Source organism: Geotrypetes seraphini, chromosome 7, assembly GCF_902459505.1.
Source record: "Geotrypetes seraphini chromosome 7, aGeoSer1.1, whole genome shotgun sequence".
NCBI lineage: Eukaryota > Metazoa > Chordata > Amphibia > Gymnophiona > Dermophiidae > Geotrypetes > Geotrypetes seraphini.
In genome coordinates this window covers 131,527,685-131,546,565 of record NC_047090.1, presented here as the reverse complement: position 1 = coordinate 131,546,565, position 18,881 = coordinate 131,527,685, and the positions used below count along the sequence as shown (strand labels likewise).

The window sequence follows — 18,881 nt, the reverse complement described above, 5'->3', positions numbered from 1 at the left end:
ATAATAAAACTATTTTCTGGCACTCATGGGACACATTAGGAATTTAGTTCTTAAATCATATTATGAATGGAAACACATTTGTATCTTTCCAATTTTTAATGGAAAAAATATATACTTCCTCTCACATAGGGGTTCTTTTACTAAGGTGAGCTAGCCATTTTAACGCATGCTAAATATTGGCATGTGCTAAACGCTAACACGTCCATTATAGTCTATGGACACATTAGCTTTTAGCGCATGCTAAAACTGCTAGCGCGCCTTAGTAAAAGGACCCCATAATTTTACAATTGAATTTGATTTGCACCTTAGAATTAAAAAAAAGGTTTCTCCAATATATCTAACCTTAAACAAAGATTAAGCTAGGCATGTACTCTTGCTCTTATAATGGGACATGCTACGAGGGGGTGGTGAAAAGTTCTCAGCCCAACCAAGAAGAGAATGACGTGGCTATGGTTCAATCAATGATCTGAAACAATGAAAAAAAACCTAGGGGGTCTTTAACTAAGCTGCGCTAGCCGATTCAGCGCGGGCGAAATGCTATTACGCCCATTATATTCTACGGACCTGTTAGCATTTAGTGCGCCTTAGTAAAAGACCCCCCCCCACAGAATTTTGATTCTGCGAAACAAGATAACACTCTTTTCAGCGAGAGTGGCAAAATAATGCTCAGAATTTAGGAAGTTGGCTAGTTGGGTTGAGAACTTTTCAGCACCCCCTCCTACCTCTAATTTTTATTAAAAAAAAAAAAAATGAGAACTTCACTATTTCCTCTTAGTTCATCTTTACAGTTTGCATGGCAATAGGATACTAATTGACATAGATATATGGCAAATTTGGTAGCAAAGATATATGGCAAATTTATTTCCAACATATTAATAGACCTAGGGGTCCTTTTATCAAGGCGCGGTAGGGGTTTAAAGCGCGGAATACCGCACATTAAACCTCCTGCCGCGCTAGTTGCTAACGCCTCCATTGACGAGGTGTTAGTTTTTTGGCTTGCCGCGGAGGTTAGCGCGTGATGAGATGTCCGACGCGCTAACCCCCGTAGCGCGCCTTGATAAAAGGAGCCCCTACTCTTTCCACTAGCATCACTCAAACTTTATATTTTTTAATTCACAAAGCGCCATGGGCCCCATTTAAAGCTAGTCTTTTACCGAACTACACTTGTTGGCATTGCTCCTCTAACAATGGTAATCTACATCATATGATTTATTCATGTCACTAATCCTGTCCTTTTCGACCTGGACCTGCTTTTTAAACTAATATTGTTTAGTTCTTTGGCTTAATCCACTTTATTGGATAAATGGCAATTTAGATTATTTGATATTGTCCTAGCTATTACTAAATGATATCTTCAAATTGGAAAAGTACTATTTTCATGATCCATGGATATGAATGCTGAGAATACTAATAGGTCACAGATTATTGATAAAATGTGGTCACCAATTGTCTCATACCAAAATACAGGAGGAGTAATAGATATTCGGAGGCAATCACATTTTTTTTCATTTAATATTATTCATTTCCTATTTAAATGTCTTAGGACTCCTTTTTACAAAGCTGCAGTAGAGGTTTCTACCTTGGGCCAGTGAGATAAATACTCTGACAACTCATAGGAATTCTATAAGCATTTGAGCATTTACCTCGCCGGCCTACGGTAGAAACCTCTACCGCAGCTTTGTAAGAGCCAGATTTTTTATTTTTATTTAGAACGAGTACAATTTTTTTTGTATACCATGCTTGACAATATATACCTTCATCATTTTTATGTTTTTCCAATGTTTCATTGTGCATTACAACAATAGTTTTGTAGAAATGTCTTCTGTGCAATGTTCCTTAGTGTTGTGTTATAAACTCAATAAAAAAATATGTGAACTTAAAAAAGAGAGAGAGAAATATCTAGCTCTATCAGGTCCTAGCCTTTTCATTTCCTCCTCTACTAAACTGGCTGCATGCAAATTAGTCTCCAGCGTGCCAGGAGGATGCTAATAAATCCGCTGCTCGGCTAGATACAGTCCCCGCCCGAACGAGAGGGAGAGGCTGCAAGGCCAGATCCCCAGATCTCCCCAGGACAGCCCGCTGTTGGCCTCCGTCTCTTTCCCTCTACCTCTTTCTCTCTCTCTGTGATCTCCATACTGATGAGCTGGAGACTGAACAGGAGGGAAGCGAGATGCCAGAGAGAAGGGAAGAGCGGGGGCAGAAAGAGACGCAGGCTTTGACGTCGCCTGGCTGCGGCTAACTGTTTCCAGCTCTCTCCTTCTCCTTCTCCCGTTCTCTCTCCGCACGTAGCGCATAACGTGACCACACACACACACACACACAGCTCTCCTCCGACTCTGCCCAGTGTCGCTCTGGCCCCGGCAGATCTCGTCTCCGCTCCTCGATCCGTACACTGCCCTTGCTCTCCCCCCCTCCCCCTCCCCAGCAACCTCCGCCGCTTCCGCCTCCGGAGCCAGCCAGCCGCCCACCGGATCCACGGAGCGGTGCCGCCGGCAACGCGATCAGGGTGCACCTACGGCTCCCCATTCATTCTGCCCCCCCCCCTCCCCCGGGAGAAGGAAGGAGGTTGCTTCGGGCTCGGGGATTCCAGCACTACCTAGCAGCAAACATGGATAGGTGTAGGCGCGCATTGCAAGACTAAGAAAAGACACCTTGCTCGATTGGCGCGTTGCTCGCCACGGTTCGTGCGTGGGGGCTGATGCTCTGGCTCCGTTTCGCTCTTTGCACCGCTGGAGGCTTTTACGGGATAAGGCTCTGCTCTGTCTGGTGGCCTTTTTTTTTGGTTGGTTTGTTTTTCTTCACATTGCACGGTCGGGTCGGATCGTAGGACTCTCGCACCTGCTCCCACAGCTCGCGCCCGCTCTTCCTCCTCGCGCCGCTTCGCCAGGCTGCACGAGGAGCCGCGTCGCAATGGCAACTGATGGAATGGGGAAAGGGACAACTCGAGGGCTGCTGCTGGACTGCAAGCGGGCGGCTTTGTTAATTGTTCTCCAGGGAGCGTCGTGAGTTTACTTTTTTTTTTTTTTTTTTTTTTTTAAGGCGACAGGGAGCGAGCCCCCTTCTTTTGGAGACCTTCTAGACTGAAACCTGCTCTCGATTGCCTTTGGCTGGCATGGATTTCCCCGCCTGCTGCTGCTGCTTCAAAGCACCGTGGCTGGTCTTTTTTGAGAGACGGTGAGAGGAGAGTGAGCGATCGCACTCGCTCGTGTTTGAAACGCTGCTTTGGGGTTGTTGTTTTTTTTAATTTTTTTTATTTAAATTCAGCGTTTGTACCGGTATGAGAGAGTGATTTCCACCGCCGGGGCTCCCCCCCCCCCCCGTCTGTCAGCGGCAGCATCTCCCCTGCCTACCTGGATTCGAGCGCACTTTGCTTGCCGGTCACTAGCCGCTGGAAGGACCCCGCTCCGTGCCCGGGCTGGATATGTCCATGTTAACGCGAAGATGGATTTAGTTTACGGTGTCTTGTGGCTACTGACTGTTCTCTTGGATAGCATCGCTGGCCAAGGGGTCTATGGTGAGTTCGCTTTTATTTAAAAAAAATAAAAAATCCCATATTATGTCATGACCTTGTGTTTCTTAAGCCAGACGTTTGATTTATAGCGGGGAGCAGTGTCCCCGGCGCTTGAGGCGGTTTCCTTAGGATATTGTGTGGTTCGAGGGGAAAAGGGTGTCACTGAAATTAAGATTCTGTTGTCATTAGAACTGAGAATATGCCCAAATCGCAGTACTTGCCGTTGCAACGTATTTTGGATTTTAAAGGGGGGGGGGGGGAGGGGGGAATCCACCAACACAAAACCTAAGGGGAAAACAGTTCATTGCAAAAAAAAAAAAAAAATTTTTCTATTAACAGCATTTTTTTCCCCCCGGCGGAGAAAATGTGAATGACCCCCCTCCCCCCCTTTTGGAGCGACATCGTTTCTTGAGTCGCTCTGACAGTTCGGTATTGCTGGGAATCTCTATTGCGATTTATAGTGGCTTAAATAAATCCTCCATCCGGAGACGCGCAGGGTTTGAAAATGCCTGTGCACGGGACGACTAGTTGTGGCTTTCTACAGCGCATCGCTTGCTAAATTACAGTAATGCGTCCTCCTTAGTCTTATAGTTTGAAGCAGGACGTATTTTCAAACCTAAATCGCCACCGTTGTGTGCAGACCCCCCTCCCCCCCTCAAGCATTAATAATCTTGTGACTTACTTGTGGTGATCATTAATTATTAGGTACTCAAAATAGCTTATCGGCCTTAAAGCATCCATTAAAGTGTATTGCAGTTTCAGATGGTTCTGCATTCTCCTCTGACATGGATATTAGTCAGTGTCAGCTTTTGCTTATTTAAAGAAGATGCTGCACGGTTCTAATTCGCCTATTCTGATTAAAAGAAAAAAAGACTGAGGGATGGTCAAATACTCGTAATTTTACACTGGTGTGCAAAGCTAATAGCCTAAGGTATATGCTGGCAATTTCATTCGGAGGAAGAAGGCTCAGTTGCATGAATGAGCCGTTGAATGATTCCATTCCTTCTTCCTAGATGCCTAAAAAAAAAAAAAATGGAGCTGCCTTTCAGTTGCAAGCCAAACTTTGTAAGATCTGTATTGATCATTTAGCTGTGTATTTGTGATTAAGAAAAAGACTAGCCCAAGCTCACTTAGAATGTGTGTTCCTGGTAACTTTGCCAGGCAGGTTGATGCCAATGCTAAGTTTACCCCCAGATAAAGCAGAACTCATTTAAGGAAGGTAGTGTAAAGAGGATTTGTGGAATCTTCTTTGATAACGCATTGCATCAACGTGGGATAAGACTGTTAGTGGCCCTGAGAGAAGAAACCTGGTAGTTTGCAGAAGAGTCAAGGAAGCTTCCCCCCCCCCCTCCCCATCTGAGACAACCATGTAATGGCCTTTACGGAGTGATGAATACGATTGGAGACATTTAATTTGACTTTCCCCACTTTGCATTGGGAGCCCCGGTAGCTCAAGAAATCCGCTGCAGTCCCGGAGGGGGGCGGGGAAGAGGCTGAAAGATGAGGGGCTTTAGGGCCCTACAGACCCTCCGCTCTCATCTCACCAGTCAAACGCCCATTTCCCAATAGCACCACGGTGAGTTATAGTTTTGGGGGTGGGATTAAACCTATCAATATGCATTTTAAAAGCGGCAGAGTAAGGTTGTTTTTTTTCTTCATATAGGAATGACTTACCCGTACCTTGAGGGAAAAAAAACCCACTAGGAGTGTTTGTATTTCTTGCCCCTTCCAAAGCAGGAATTGGCTGGGGTTTTCTTTTGAAATCGATTTTCTTCCAGATTTGTCAGGTGTAATTTAATTTGAAATTATATCCTGCCTTTCAAAAAAATATTTTGTACAACCTGAACAGTTCCACCACTCTGATTTCTGAGCTTCAGGCATCTATTTATATTGCTAACCAAGGCAGAAAGGTGTGTGGAAAACCTAATGAGAAAAATTTTCCTTTGGTTTTTAGTTAAATGGGAGGGGGGGGGGGTTGCATAGTGTTCTGGAATGTTTATTAAATAAGATAATCCAAGAAAGAAAAAAAATCTGGATATTTCTAAGTAATGAGTGATCTGCTTATGAATACACAGAATCATATTAAGGTGCCCTATAGAATATATTCCGGTGGTTTTTTTCAGTCTTTTCAAACTGTTTAGACAGAATAAATCCAAATAAATAAATATCTGCCCCCCACCAAAAAAAAAATATATATATATATATCAGTAGCCTAGGGACTTATTCATCTGAAGATATGTATATATCACAAAACAAAGTACAATACAGTAATTGCATTTTTTTTGTAATTTTTTTTGTAATTCAGGCTGTCAGTTGTTTCAGATTTCTTAAGTACAGTTACAGTATGTAAGAGGTTTGTTCAGTGACATTCATGACATAGACACAGCTTTTGACAGATAAAAATAGTTCATAGCACAACCAGAACCTCATACATTGTAGTTTTCTTGCTTTGTAATCATCTTACTTTTTACAACTAAACCTTTCCTTTTTATCACTTTTTCTTGTTTGTGGCGCCACAGTTTTCTTTCTCATAGTCCTTTGGCCTTTCAGCTCAGACGGAACCAGGCCTGAAAGCTGGCATTTCCAGCATTTATGGGTAAATGCCCAGGGAATGCCCTGATTTGATTTTCCCTGCCACCCGACACAGTTCTGTTACTGCAGTGACAGTCTTTGGCTGGGGGAGGAGGAGCTCAGCATACCCCAGGGTTCCTGGAACCATACAGGCACAGGCCCTGATTTGTCCAGTAATCCTCACCAGGCATTCATTACTTATTAGGAGCGTTTAGTTTCCCATGTCATTTATAGGAATTTTTGTTTTATTTTCAGGTTTATTCGTTTGATTTTTTTTTTTTCCATTTTGTAGGCAATTATTGAAAAAGTGCACATTGTTTGGAAAGATTCACAAACTCCGTATTATAAATAATAAGGATATGCATTCATTTGAATCAACAAGAACCCCTCCCCCCCATACACACACAATTTCAATACTATAAAACATATTTAATTTTTTTCTCTTTCATTTTAGGTCATAAAGGATGTGGGACATGTTTCAAATGAATTCACATCCATTTTATTTATAGTGCAGAGCCTATGAATGACTCGCTTATAATAGAATGAACAAATATCTGGTGACACACAGAATCCCAAAAGAAGTAACATTTATCGCATAGAGAAGTAGAATTGGATAGCTGTGAGTTCTGTCCTTAAATGGAACAAAAAGTTGGTTTGCGATGGAAGGTAATTATTTTGGGGCCTTTTTCCTAAGTTGTGCTAAAAGGTGACCTGTGCTATTTTTAGCGCATGGGTTACCCACCCGCTAAGGCTACTTTTAAGCGTGGCTCTAAAATGGCTACATTAGTGGTAAGCACTAATGATTGCTGACTGCTGCTTAAAAATGGTGCTAGTGGGTCGCACTCAGGAGCCATGCGCTACAGTTTGGCTTTCTCTGTGAGAGGCCGCTGAAAAGTTCTCAGCCCAACCAACAAAGTTGGGGCAGTCTCCATCGAGGGCTATACACTTAGGCCAGCGATTTTCCACTTTTTTCATTCGTATTTTTCAGACAGAACCAAAAAAACTGGAAAATCATTGGACTAGGGCCCTCTTTTACTAAGGTGTGCTAACTGATTAGCGCGCTAATCAAATTAGCGCACACTAAACGCTAACGCATGCATGTTAGTCTATGGACGCGTTAGTGTATAGCGCGTGCTAATTCAGTTAGCGCACCTTAGTAAAAGAGGGGGTAAGTGTATAGCCTTCAGTGGAGATTGCCCTAGCTTTGTTGGTTGGGCTGAGAACTTTTCAGTGGCCCCTCGTATTAATGGCCATATACTAATTATGAAATTATTGTATGGCCATTGATGTGTGAGCCCTTATCACCTATTTTGTAGGTGGTAAGGGCTCCTGCGGTAATCCTGCGTTATCAGTGAGCATTAATGCCTATGTGCTAACTGATTAGCATGGGTCATACCTACTCTTCACTCCAAACATGCCCCAATGCTAAAATATAAAATGTATTTTTAGCGCATGGGTGGTGTGCATTAAGCCTGCAGTTAGTGCATGGCTCCTGAGCATGACCCACTACTAGCATCATTCTTAAACAGCAGTCAGCACTCAGTACTTCTGCTTTCTACTACTTAGGTCTTTCATTTACTAAGCCGCGTTAGGGATTTAACGCATGGAATAGCGCACACTACGTTGCTGCCCGCGCTAAACCTTAATGCCAGCATTGAGCTGGCGTTAATTCTAGAAGAGTAGCGCACGGTGTAGCACGCGGTAATTTCCTGCATGCGCTAAAAAGGCTAGCGCACCTTAGTAAAAGGGCCACTTTGTGATTCAATTTCTGACCTGTGAACCCTTGTTTAAGTTCTTATGTTAAAAGTCCTTTCTGGGATTACTTGGCAAGCCTAAAATCTGTATAATGAAAAGTTTTGAAAATGTTAATAGTATTTAGATCTCAAAATCACAGCATAAAATTTATTTGTGTTTTATTTTTTTTTAATTCCCAAATTGCTTGTTTCCTAACCCCTCCCTCCCCCCCTTTTACAAAACCGTAGTGCAGTTTTTAGTGCCGGCCGTGGTGGTAACAGCTCCAGTGCTCATAGGAATTCTATGAGCATCTAAGCTGTTACCGCTGTAGCTGGTGCTAAAAACCGTGCTGCGGTTTTGTAAAGGGGGAGGTGGGGTGGGGTGGTAAATGCATGATTTATACAGAAGTTGGAATTAGGAGTAACCCATTAAAACTTTAGAACAAAATGTATTTTTACATAATTATGTCTTGATCAATTCTACATCTATTGCAGTGGGAAAATATTGGGTTCTAAAACTATGATATAATTCCAGCAGCCATAAATTTTGTATCTCAAAAACCCGATTTTTAAACCATATACGCATAAAAAATGAAATTGCAATAAAAAAACCTGAAGATAGAGAATATAGATTTTAAAAGAAAGTTACAGCTTTGTTTTTCTTATAAAGCTAGTTTCCATGTGTAATGGACATTTTTTTTTCTATTGTTGGTACTGTGTGAAGATTTATTGGCTTCTTAAATCTTGAAAAATAATGTTTGAAGAAAAGTTGTCACTCTGGCTTACCTTTCACATACAACGCAAATTAGCTTACTATTAAGTACTGTCGGCCACCACAACAGTTTTGAAGTACCTACCGTTGAAATGCTCATTTACACCCTCAGGATTTCTTACATTAACTACTGCAACTTTTTTCTATATGACTGGGATGACTTTGATCCTTGACAATGGCAAACAGATTGGATTTACACATTTGCATTAATTTACTCTAGTTGAATTCATTTTGATAATGCAGAAATCCAAATTTCTACGGGACATTCAAGGACTGGAGGACTGCGCTTTATACTTTCCCTAAGTTTTCTGTCCTTAGCTATGTTCAGGCTGCTTACCTACTTCATTACATTAGGTTCTCCTTTTACAAAGGTGCACTGAGGGCTCCTTTTACGAAGGCGCGTTAGGGCCTTAATGCACGGAATAGCAAATGCTAAAATGCCGCTCGCGCTAGCTGCTACCGCCTCCTATTGAGCAGGCGGTAGTTTTTCGGTGCATGTGCTAAAAATGCTAGCTCACCTTTGTAAAAGGAGCCCTAAGTGTTTTAGCGTGCGCTAACCACGCACTAAATGCTAGCACATGCATGTTAGTCTATGGACACGTTAGCGTGCGTGTGTATTTAACGCATGCTAAAGCGCATAGCGTGCCTTAGTAAAACAGGGGGGTAAGTAATGCAAACCAATTGTTCTTATTTTCAGAGAACTCCACTTATTCCACATCTCCAGGCCTGCCAAGTTACCCAGTTTCAGAAGTGAGACTTTTTGACCAATCTTGGTTTTGAACTTACATCCCAAAGCAGGGTGATATGATGCGTTGTAATAATAACTAGGGGTAAAGCCTGCAGGAAGGAGCAGCCATTCCTGACAGTTCTCTAATTGATCTTCAGCGGGGGTGGGTAGGAGGGTGTCAGGGTGTCAGCTGCAGCTTCATACCTCCCTCCACTCCGATTACCTGTCATAGGGAAGGACTTGCAGAAACTTTCTCAAATTGTTGGTTCCCACTTTTGAGACATATAAGATCTTGGACCCCTGTGCAAGAAGTGTTTTTCAAAACATGGACTGTCAAGTCTAAGGGTTCCTTTTACTAAGGTGCGCTAGTGTTTTTAGCGCATGCAGAAAATTATCACGCTAAACTGCGCGGTACGCTTCTAGAATAAGGCCAGCTCAATACTGGCGTTAAGGTCTAGCGCACGCGGCAATTTAGTGTACGCTATTCCGCGTGTTAAGGCCCTAATGCACCTTAGTAAAAGGAGCCCTAAGTTTCTAATCCAAGTGAACCATTCTTTGGTCTATAATGCTCTATTGACTTCAATAAAGTTCTAACATCTTGTACAGTCTCGTTTTGGGTTTTAATTTTCTTTGTATAGTAACTAGGTAAATTAGATATTCTGAAAGTAGAAGGTAGATATGATGGCTGACATGTTGCTTTCAATGTTATGTAACTTGTATGTAAGAGCTTGTGTCTTAATCCACTGAGGTTTTAAGCGAAATAGAAATTTTAAAATAAATAAATGTAACTAGGGTGACAGGATTATCGCGCGCCAGACACCAGCGCATCGACAATCGAGCGCTGACAATTTGGTGCAAAAAAGAAGCGCGCCGTGGGAAAACTTAGTTTTAAAGAGTTCCGACGGGGTGTGTGTGGGGAGAACCCCCCCCCCACTTTAATGCATAGTGTTCGCGTTACCATGGAGGGGTGTGGGGGGTGCAACCCCCCACGTTATAGAGAAAACGGAACTTTTCCCCCCAAAAATCAGAAAAAGTTCAGTTTTCTCTATAATGGAGGGTTCCAACCCCCCAAACACCCCCCCAACAGCAGCGCAAATACTATACAGTAAAGTGTGTGTGTGTGGGGGAGTTCTCCACTCACACTCCGGTTCAGAGCTCTTTAAAACTATGTTTTCCCGCTGCGCGCTTCTTTCTTGCGCCGAGTTGTCAGCGCTTGATTGTCAGCGCGCTGGTGTCTCGCGTGCGACTGACTGTGAACCGTAACTAGTTACTGTACTTAAGTAAGATTTTGCCATTTTATTTGTAAAGAAGTACAGGATAATATTTGTTACTTTTACTGAAGTAATAATTTTACTAAGGGCTCCTTTTACTAAGCTGCAATAGCGTTTGTAGCGCGTGCAGGATTTTAGCGCGCGCTAAACCCGCGCTATGCGGCTAGAACTAACATCAGCTCAATGCTGGCATTATGGTCTAGTGTGGGTGGCAATTCAGCACGCACTAAGCGCGCGCTAAAATCCCTATCGCAGCTTAGTAAAAGGAGCCCTAATTTTTACTACTGATGCTTGCACTTAGTAAAAAGTAAAAGCAGAAGCAAAACATAGATGATGATACCTCGGTAAACCGAATAAAATCAGGAACAGGGGTTTGGTATTGCAAACCTTGTCACACAAACAGTGATTCACCTCATCTTAAATGTTGCTGTTCAATATAGCCTGTGTTTGTTGAACTGGTCTCCAGCCAAACAGAACAATGATGAAGTAGAGATTAAGCTGAAGTTGATAGCAGTTCTTGGTAACAGACCTATGTCTCTACTACAACAGACTGTTCAGGTCATCCCTTGAAAAATTTTACATTGGGGTGACTGTCCATCAGATTTTTTTTAACTTTATTTAGTTTTTAATGCCAACAAAAAGTGCAATACAATTTATAGACAAATAAAGATAATCAACCATGCACTTATAATCTATCAGTATCTATACAAAAGATAAAAATTCCCTCCCCCATCCATCATTACCATCAGGAAAAATACCAAAAGAAAAGATATACCCCCTTCTGCTCCCCCCCCCCCCCCCGCCGGATGTGTGGGTGAAAAAACAACGGGAAATAAAGATAAAAGACAACTATAGCAAATCTACAAAAGATGTCAGTGGACCCCAAACTAATTTGAATATCTTATTATGCCCTAGCATGTCACCAGACTGTCCACCAGATTGATAGTCTTTGGAAAAGAAGTCTGCCAATCTGGTTTTAAGACCGAAGGGTTCTCACATGTTTGATGTTCTTGTGTCAGTTCTTGAAGATATTCAGTTTGCCATCAGATGAAAAATTGTTAGAACAGCAAACAATGATTCTAACTTTGTGAAAGCCTTCTTTGCCATTGGGCAGCATGAAGATGATAACAAAGATAAATATGAAGATGCAAGTGAAGAATTAGCACTACTTCTAATGCAGATGATAATGACAATAATGATGACTATATGGAAGTCAAATGTTTCAGAGATTCACTTGATCAAAACCTACAGACCCAGTCAGAAAACGTCTGTAATATTGCAACCTGGTCTGATTAGAAGGAACTTTTTAATCACACTAAGGTAAGATAAGCCGCTGTCTAGGCCTACCTCGGAATGGAAACCTCACACACTATATACTGGTTTTAATAGGTATATATTTATTAGCAAATCAGTAACAGCTTACAAGAATAAATCATTCAGCATATAGCGTAACAGAAAGTGATCTTCAGGCCTGAGGATCCTCTGATGTCTGTTCTCCTTACTTCCGTTTACAGGCCTGTTTTTATTCATTTTTTGGTGGTCAACACCACGTTGGCCTAAATCACATGGTACATCTTTATTGGTTATTTTCTTATACGTCATTACATAAGTAGATTCATTTATTGGCTTATCTATTTATATCATGTTATACGTCTGTTCAGTCTACCGTAAGGCCTAACACTTTCCCGCAAATGCCCTTTTCCCTTACCATATAAGCAATTCCGAGTCTCAAATCCCTTCCCTGCTATGGTAACACATGATATATCTTGCTAAATAATATTCTTGAGAATTCTATTTTTCTGACCATGAGCTGTGTTCCTCTTTGCATAATATCCGGCCAGGTGCCATACATTAGAATTAAGTCTTGTTTCTTATAAGTTTTTGCTTACCATAGCTAACTCAGAAACAGGATATTTCTCAATCACTATAGGCCAGCTAGCAAGTGGGTTATGAAATATCTTTTACAGTTAATATACTGATTTATTAGAGCCAGAGGGAGGGGAGGGGTTTTCTCCTGTGAGGTCGGGTTACTTCACCTGTATCGCCAGTATAAGGGAGATGAACTGTGCCTGGCGGCTTGAGAAGTGCCTTAGGTGTTTGAGCTAATCAGGGCCCTTAGACTCCTCCCAGTGCATCATAGGATGGAAGGGGAAGGCCCACCATTTTGAAGAGGCAGGCCTGCCAGAAGGAGGCAGTAAGTAAGCATTCCTCCTGCTGATATTCTAAATAAGAGGTATGGGAGTTGTGTTGGGGAGGCAGTGTTCTAGGAGGGCGCTTGTGAGCTGGGGGAGTCCTAGCCACTAGACACCAGGGTTTCTTGGCGGGGTGCTCAGTGGGAGGAGGAATCCTGACATGGGGAGGATCATGGGAGGGGAGACAGGGTCTATGGATGGATGGGGAAGCTCAGAGGGAAGGATTGAGGGGTCTTTTTTTTAATTTGCAGGGGAGGGGGGCTGAGCTGTCAAGCCTTATTTTCCTGTCAGGGTCTGAGTCAGTCAGCGCTCAGGTGCTGATAGGAAAGTAAGGCTACGACAGCTCAGACCCTGCTTTTAAAGTTTGCATGGGAAACAACGTGTTTCCTGCTGTGCATTATACAGAGTTAATGAGCTCCTTGTTAATGCATTAGCATAGGATTGTCGGTGACTGCTACAATGATTGGTAACAGCCATAGAGAACCCTTTTGTGAATTGGGAGGAGGGTTTTCTTACCAGTAGGACTGCTTTAACGAGTCTTACTGGCATGGAAAACCTTTTGTGCTTCAGGGCCTAAATCCCCTTGCTGCTAGTGTAGTTGTTAAACACCTTTTTTGCTGTGCTGCATTAATGAACCACAAGGTCACTCACATGGGTGATAAGTCACTTAAAAAAATTTAGGGCTCCTTTTACTAAGGTGCGCTAGCGTTTTTAGCGTACGCAGGATTTTAGTGCATGCTAAACCCGCGCTACGCTTCTAGAACTAACACCAGCTCAGTGCTGGCGTTAAGGTCTAGCACGCGGGGTAATTTATCGTGCGCTATTCCGTGCGTTAAGGCCCTAACGCACCTTTGTAAAATGAGCCCTTAGTTATACTAAAAGCAAAGCAGATTGAATTGTAGAGCAATAAAGCTGTTGGGATAAAAATGTTAACAATAGTTGCATTCAATTGTAGCTTTGGTACTTTTACTTTTTACTCAAAAAGTATTATATTAAGCAATAATTTTTTTAGTCTCAAGTAAGTTTTTAATGTGTTTTCATTGCACTCTTACTTTCGTATTAAGATATACATCTATTTTTACTTTTAAAATAGTTTGACCTAGTACTTTGAACAACACTGGATATAAGTATTCCCTGATTCTATCAATTGGAATCAGTTCTGCAGGTTCCATTATGCATCACATTAGAAGCTCAGGACTCGCCTCTAAAATCGGTGTCAGGTCAAAAGCGCGCCGGGACAAAGGCGTGCGCAGACAATTCAGCGCAGCGAGGAGGTGCACGCCGCAGAAAATTACTCTTTTTACGGCTCCGACGGGGTGTGTGTGTGTGGGGAACCCCCCCACTTTATTTAATAGAGATCGTGCCACATTGTGGGGGCATTGTGGGGAGTGTGGGGGGTTGTAACCCCCCACATTTTACTGAAAACTTTACTTTTTCCCTGTTTTTAGGGAAAAAGTTAAGTTTACAGTAAAATGTGGAGGGTTACAACCCCCCAAACCCCCCACAACCCCGGCGCGATCTCTATTCAGTAAACTGGGGGGGCTCCCCAACAAAACCCCCCGTTGGAGTCCCTAAAAACTGTAATTTTCTTCGGCGCGCGCCTCCATCTTGCGCTCAGTTGTCGGCGCGCGCCTTTGTCTTTCGCCGAGTTGTCTATGAACCCTAAAATCTCTCCATGGAACTGGGTATCCTCCAAGATCCCGTGCAAAACTGTCCCGATGATCTTTATCATCATCTATGGGGACTGGTCCTGTATAATTCTCTGATTTCATCACACACTGTTTCTGCTCAACAAGCTTTCTCAATGCTCCATCTTTTCTCATGGCTAGTTGAAAATCTTTTTCTTTATGTGCTAAAATTTGGTAAAGTCTTTCTGCCTCACATTGGGTGGTTGATATTTTTCATTTTCTAATCTCTGTTTGATTCATCTTTTCTCTCTGATTATTGGTACTTTTTAAGGAGAAATCATCTTTAGTGGTTTTGAAAAAAAAAACCCCAAATATTCCCCAAGAAACATATATGTAATTCAACAAGTATAATTAAATTAGTTATCACCATTTTTCACTCTTCTTATCCATTTAATAGTTGGGAACTACAGACCACTAAAATGTTTCCCCCATCCCTTTCCTACCCCCATTCCCTCATCACCTAAAAACATAGAAGAACTAGCATTCATTTTGCACGAAAATACAGTTCAGGTTCTCAATGTTCAAAATTACTCTTGCCTTTCAGAAGGCCATCAAATTTAAAAAAGGTATCTGCACTTGTATAATTCATTTATGTTTCATATCCTCTTTCCTACAAACCAACAATGTTTCGAACTCCTCCTGCATTACCAACCACTCCTTAACAAATTAGAAAATGTTCAAACTATTCCTTAAGTACTTCTTAATATCTTATCAGTATGTTCTTCTTAATATCATAACAATTCTTATGTAATCTGCTTTGAACCGCAAGGTAAAGGCGGAATAGAAATCACTAATGTAATGTAAATGATGCATTTGGTTTCTCCATATATTGGTATATTTTATTTGAAATTTTTAATCAGATTTTGGGAAGTCCATCAGTCTTGCTAGATCTCCATTTCTTTCTTCATGATATTTATGGCATTATATTATCTCTCCCTTTTACAAAACACTAGTGTGGTTTTTAGCGCTGGCTACAGCAGTAACAGCGCCAATGCTCTATGAGCATTGGAGCTGTTATCGCCACAACCGGTGCTAAAATACATTCTACTGTTTTATAAAAAGGTGGTGGGGGGATATTATTTTACAAGTGCCAATGGCTGAAAGAATTTTTGATGCATTTTTGTATGAAAAATGATATTCAAAACAAACTTGTGTTTTGAATAGTTCTGAGGTTTCAGAGATAAAGTATAAGAACTAAGGCTGCCATGAAAGAAAGAAGATGGAAAGATTCCAAGAACATTCTGTATCAAATCGAAAGACATAGTGGGAACAGTCAATAATGCATTATCAGTCTTCAACTGTACATGTAAAAGAAAAGCATTTATCTGCAAATATACATTGACAATTGTATCAGTATATGTCGGTGTAGGGTTGTGTGAATAATTTTGTCTTGAAGCCAAATCTTGCAAACTTTGACAGGTTTGTGGATTTTCATTTACTTTAAACCAGAAAGGTTGTCCGTTGAGTCACAGACTTCAACCGTGTTGCTTTAGATATTTCTAGCTATTAATGGACTTTATTTACTTTTATGTTTCTTCCAAAATTATTTTAAAATTGATTATCTTATTTATTTCATGGGAAAGAATGCTTTAGAACAAATGGCTTGAGCAGGTTAAACTTTGGAGCAACAACAGAAATTACATCATTATTGAAAAGATGATAGATGTATGGAAAATCCCTACAGGATGGGAAATAAAAAAGGATGAGTCAGTGTCACGTGAGAAACAACAAGAACCACAGTTAAGCGATGCAATGAACCAAAGACAGATTTTATAATACCTAGTGTCTAGTGGCACAAGTGAAAGGACCCGACACAGCTGTGTTTCAGGAAAAGAATGCCTGCGTCAGGGGTCAAGTCACTCCAGTCCCAAAAAAATAAAAAAAATCACCAACACAACTAGCGGAGATATAACAAACATATAACTACAGACACTTGGGACCAAAAAGGTCAACTGCAACTTTTTTTTAAAAAAGGTAATTGAGGTTATAAAATGTTTTGAAGGAAAATTATCTTTGCGTCCTTTCTACCAAAGCATCCAAGAGGGAGCTAGAGTCTTCTGAGATTTTCAGGCTCCTGAATGTTGACCAAGGCCTGAACTAAAGGAAGAGAGTTACTCCATTTGTCCCTAAAGAAATTTGAGGGACTGCCTTATGACAGCCTGTGACCAGTGTGGAGTTTCACTGGAGGACGGCATGCACAGTGGTGAAGTGTGATTGGTAGCTCGTAGTCAGTGATGGATGTACACTGGGGGAGAGGACTGTCAGCAAGTGATTTCTTCCCACAGAAGGAACATTTTCTTGGTAGGGGAGGAGGGGTGGGGGAGATTTCCCAATTTGGAGTCTAGGTTTAAGGAACCTATAGAGGAAAGGAATTTTAAGAAAAAGGTGTTTTATAGTAATTGGGAGGAAGTGGGTAATTCTATAAAATAGATGCTAAGGTTTGCTTGCTAATTATATTCCAAAATGATTAGCATAATGGCATATACCAATAAACCTGCCTAAGTACTATTTTGGAAATATATGCATATCTTACATTGCATGTATTATAAATGTAGGCTTGCACATAGGCAGAGTCTGGGACTCACGTGTGTAACTCAGAATAGTCTAAGTTACATGTGTATATCTTGGCATTTAAGCACACTCATGCTAACTCAATGACAGTGTAAGTACTTACACCTAAGGGCTTTTGCACACTTGTATATGCAGTTACACTAGAATTCTATAAAGAGGGGGTACTCCAAGGGGTCCATGAGCCAGATGGATTTTCAGGATATTCCTAAGGAATATGTATAAGAAAGATTTGCATACATTGAAGGTGGCAGGCATTCAGATCTCTGTCATGCATATTCACAAGGGATATCCTCAAAACTGGCCGGTGGACCCCTAGGACAGGTTCGAATACCCCTTCTATAAAGGAAAGGAGGCACCTACTTCCCATTATGGAACAGGCACCACATAGACACCCGTGCCTAATTATAGGCACAAAATTGTAGAATTACCCTCAAACTACCTACGGAATATTTGTGTTAGAGAATTGAGTAGGAGTCTTGAAAAAGGATTTCACCGAGTTTTGAAGAGACAGAAGGAAGTGAAGCCCCCAAGGAAGAGAAGATCAAAGAAGGAAGTAAACCAGTACCTGAGTGTTTTTTTTCTCTTTTTGTCATTTTTTTCCTTTCCATTCTCTGTCTGTAAAGCCTAACAGATGAACCAGTTGGCGTATGGGTTTACCCAAAATTACATTTCTATAACGTAGCCAGTTGGATGAGTAGTACCCATGACAGTGAAGAGGGATAAGGCAACATGGTGACAGCAGCCAGGAAAGTAAAGGTCTTGGAGAAAAATGTTTCCCTAACCCCTCAGAAGTCAGCAGTGGTGTACCAAGGGGGGGGGGAGAGGTCCACCCCGGGTGCAGCCTTAGGGGGGGTGCACAGGTCCAGAAAATTCCTGGGCTGCGACGGCACTGAGCGGCATCGACGCCCCCCTCCTCCATGACGGCACTGAGCAGCATCGGCGCCCCCCCTCCTCCTCCGCGACTGCACTCAGCAGCATCAGCGCCCCCCCCTGCCCCGCAACAGCACTCAAGTTCGGCCTAACGGCATCAGCAGAACTTCAGATTGGCAACAGGTGCTCAGTCAAAAGCTTCCCCTGACTCAGGTTCCTGTTTCCGCCCAGGCAGTTCAGTCAGGGGAAGCTTTTGACTGAGCACCTGTTGCCGATCTGAAGTTCTGCTGATGCCGGGAGAAGGAGGCCGAACTTGAGTGCTGTCGCGGGGCAGGGGGGGCGCCGATGCCGCTGAGTGCCATCGTGGAGGGGGGGGGCGCCGATGCCACTCAATGTTGTCACGGAGGGGGGGGGGGGGGCCTTGCTGATCTTGTTGCCAAAATCGGAAAAGTGAGGGAGAAAGATGGGCCTATGGTGGATGGAGAGATTGAGAGAAGGGGACAGATGATGGAAGTGGGGAAAGAGAGAGAAGGGACAGATGATGGAAGTGGAGAGAAGGGGGAGAGAGAAGAGGGAAGATGATGGAAGGAGGGGAGAAAGACAGAGAAGGGGCAGATGATGGAACTGAAGAGAAGAGGGAGAGAGAAGAGGGCAGATGATGGAAGTGGGGGGGAAGAGAGAGAAGGGGCAGATGATGGAAGTGGGGGAGAGAAGAGGGCAGATGATGAAAGGAGGGGGAAAGAGAGAGAAGGGGCAGATGATGGAAATGGAGAGAAGGGAGAGAGAGAAGAGGGCAGAGGATGGAAGGAGGGGATAAATAAAATGAGGGCACATGATCGGGGAAAAGGATTGAGTTAGGGAAATACTGGAGGGGGTGAGGGAAAGAGGTGGTGAGCTGTAGGTAGACAGTAAAAAAGGAAATTGATGAGAGGGTAGTAAGAACGTAATCTAGATGGATGCAGAAAATAAATTTAA

The 18,881-nt window shown here is 42.4% G+C and overlaps 1 protein-coding gene across 2 annotated transcripts in view; it reads left to right on the top strand.

Moving 5' to 3' along the window:
• Positions 1-3,123: 3,123 nt before the first annotated feature.
• The window catches only part of MDGA2 (MAM domain containing glycosylphosphatidylinositol anchor 2), a 1,122,977-nt gene continuing 1,107,219 nt past the window's right edge, over positions 3,124-18,881 (top strand). For both annotated transcript variants that reach the window (XM_033952215.1, XM_033952214.1), the window contains exon 1: positions 3,124-3,514. In XM_033952215.1, the coding sequence (XP_033808106.1) occupies positions 3,442-3,514 (73 nt within the window). In that variant the 5' untranslated portion in view covers positions 3,124-3,441. The remainder of the gene's footprint in view (positions 3,515-18,881) is intronic.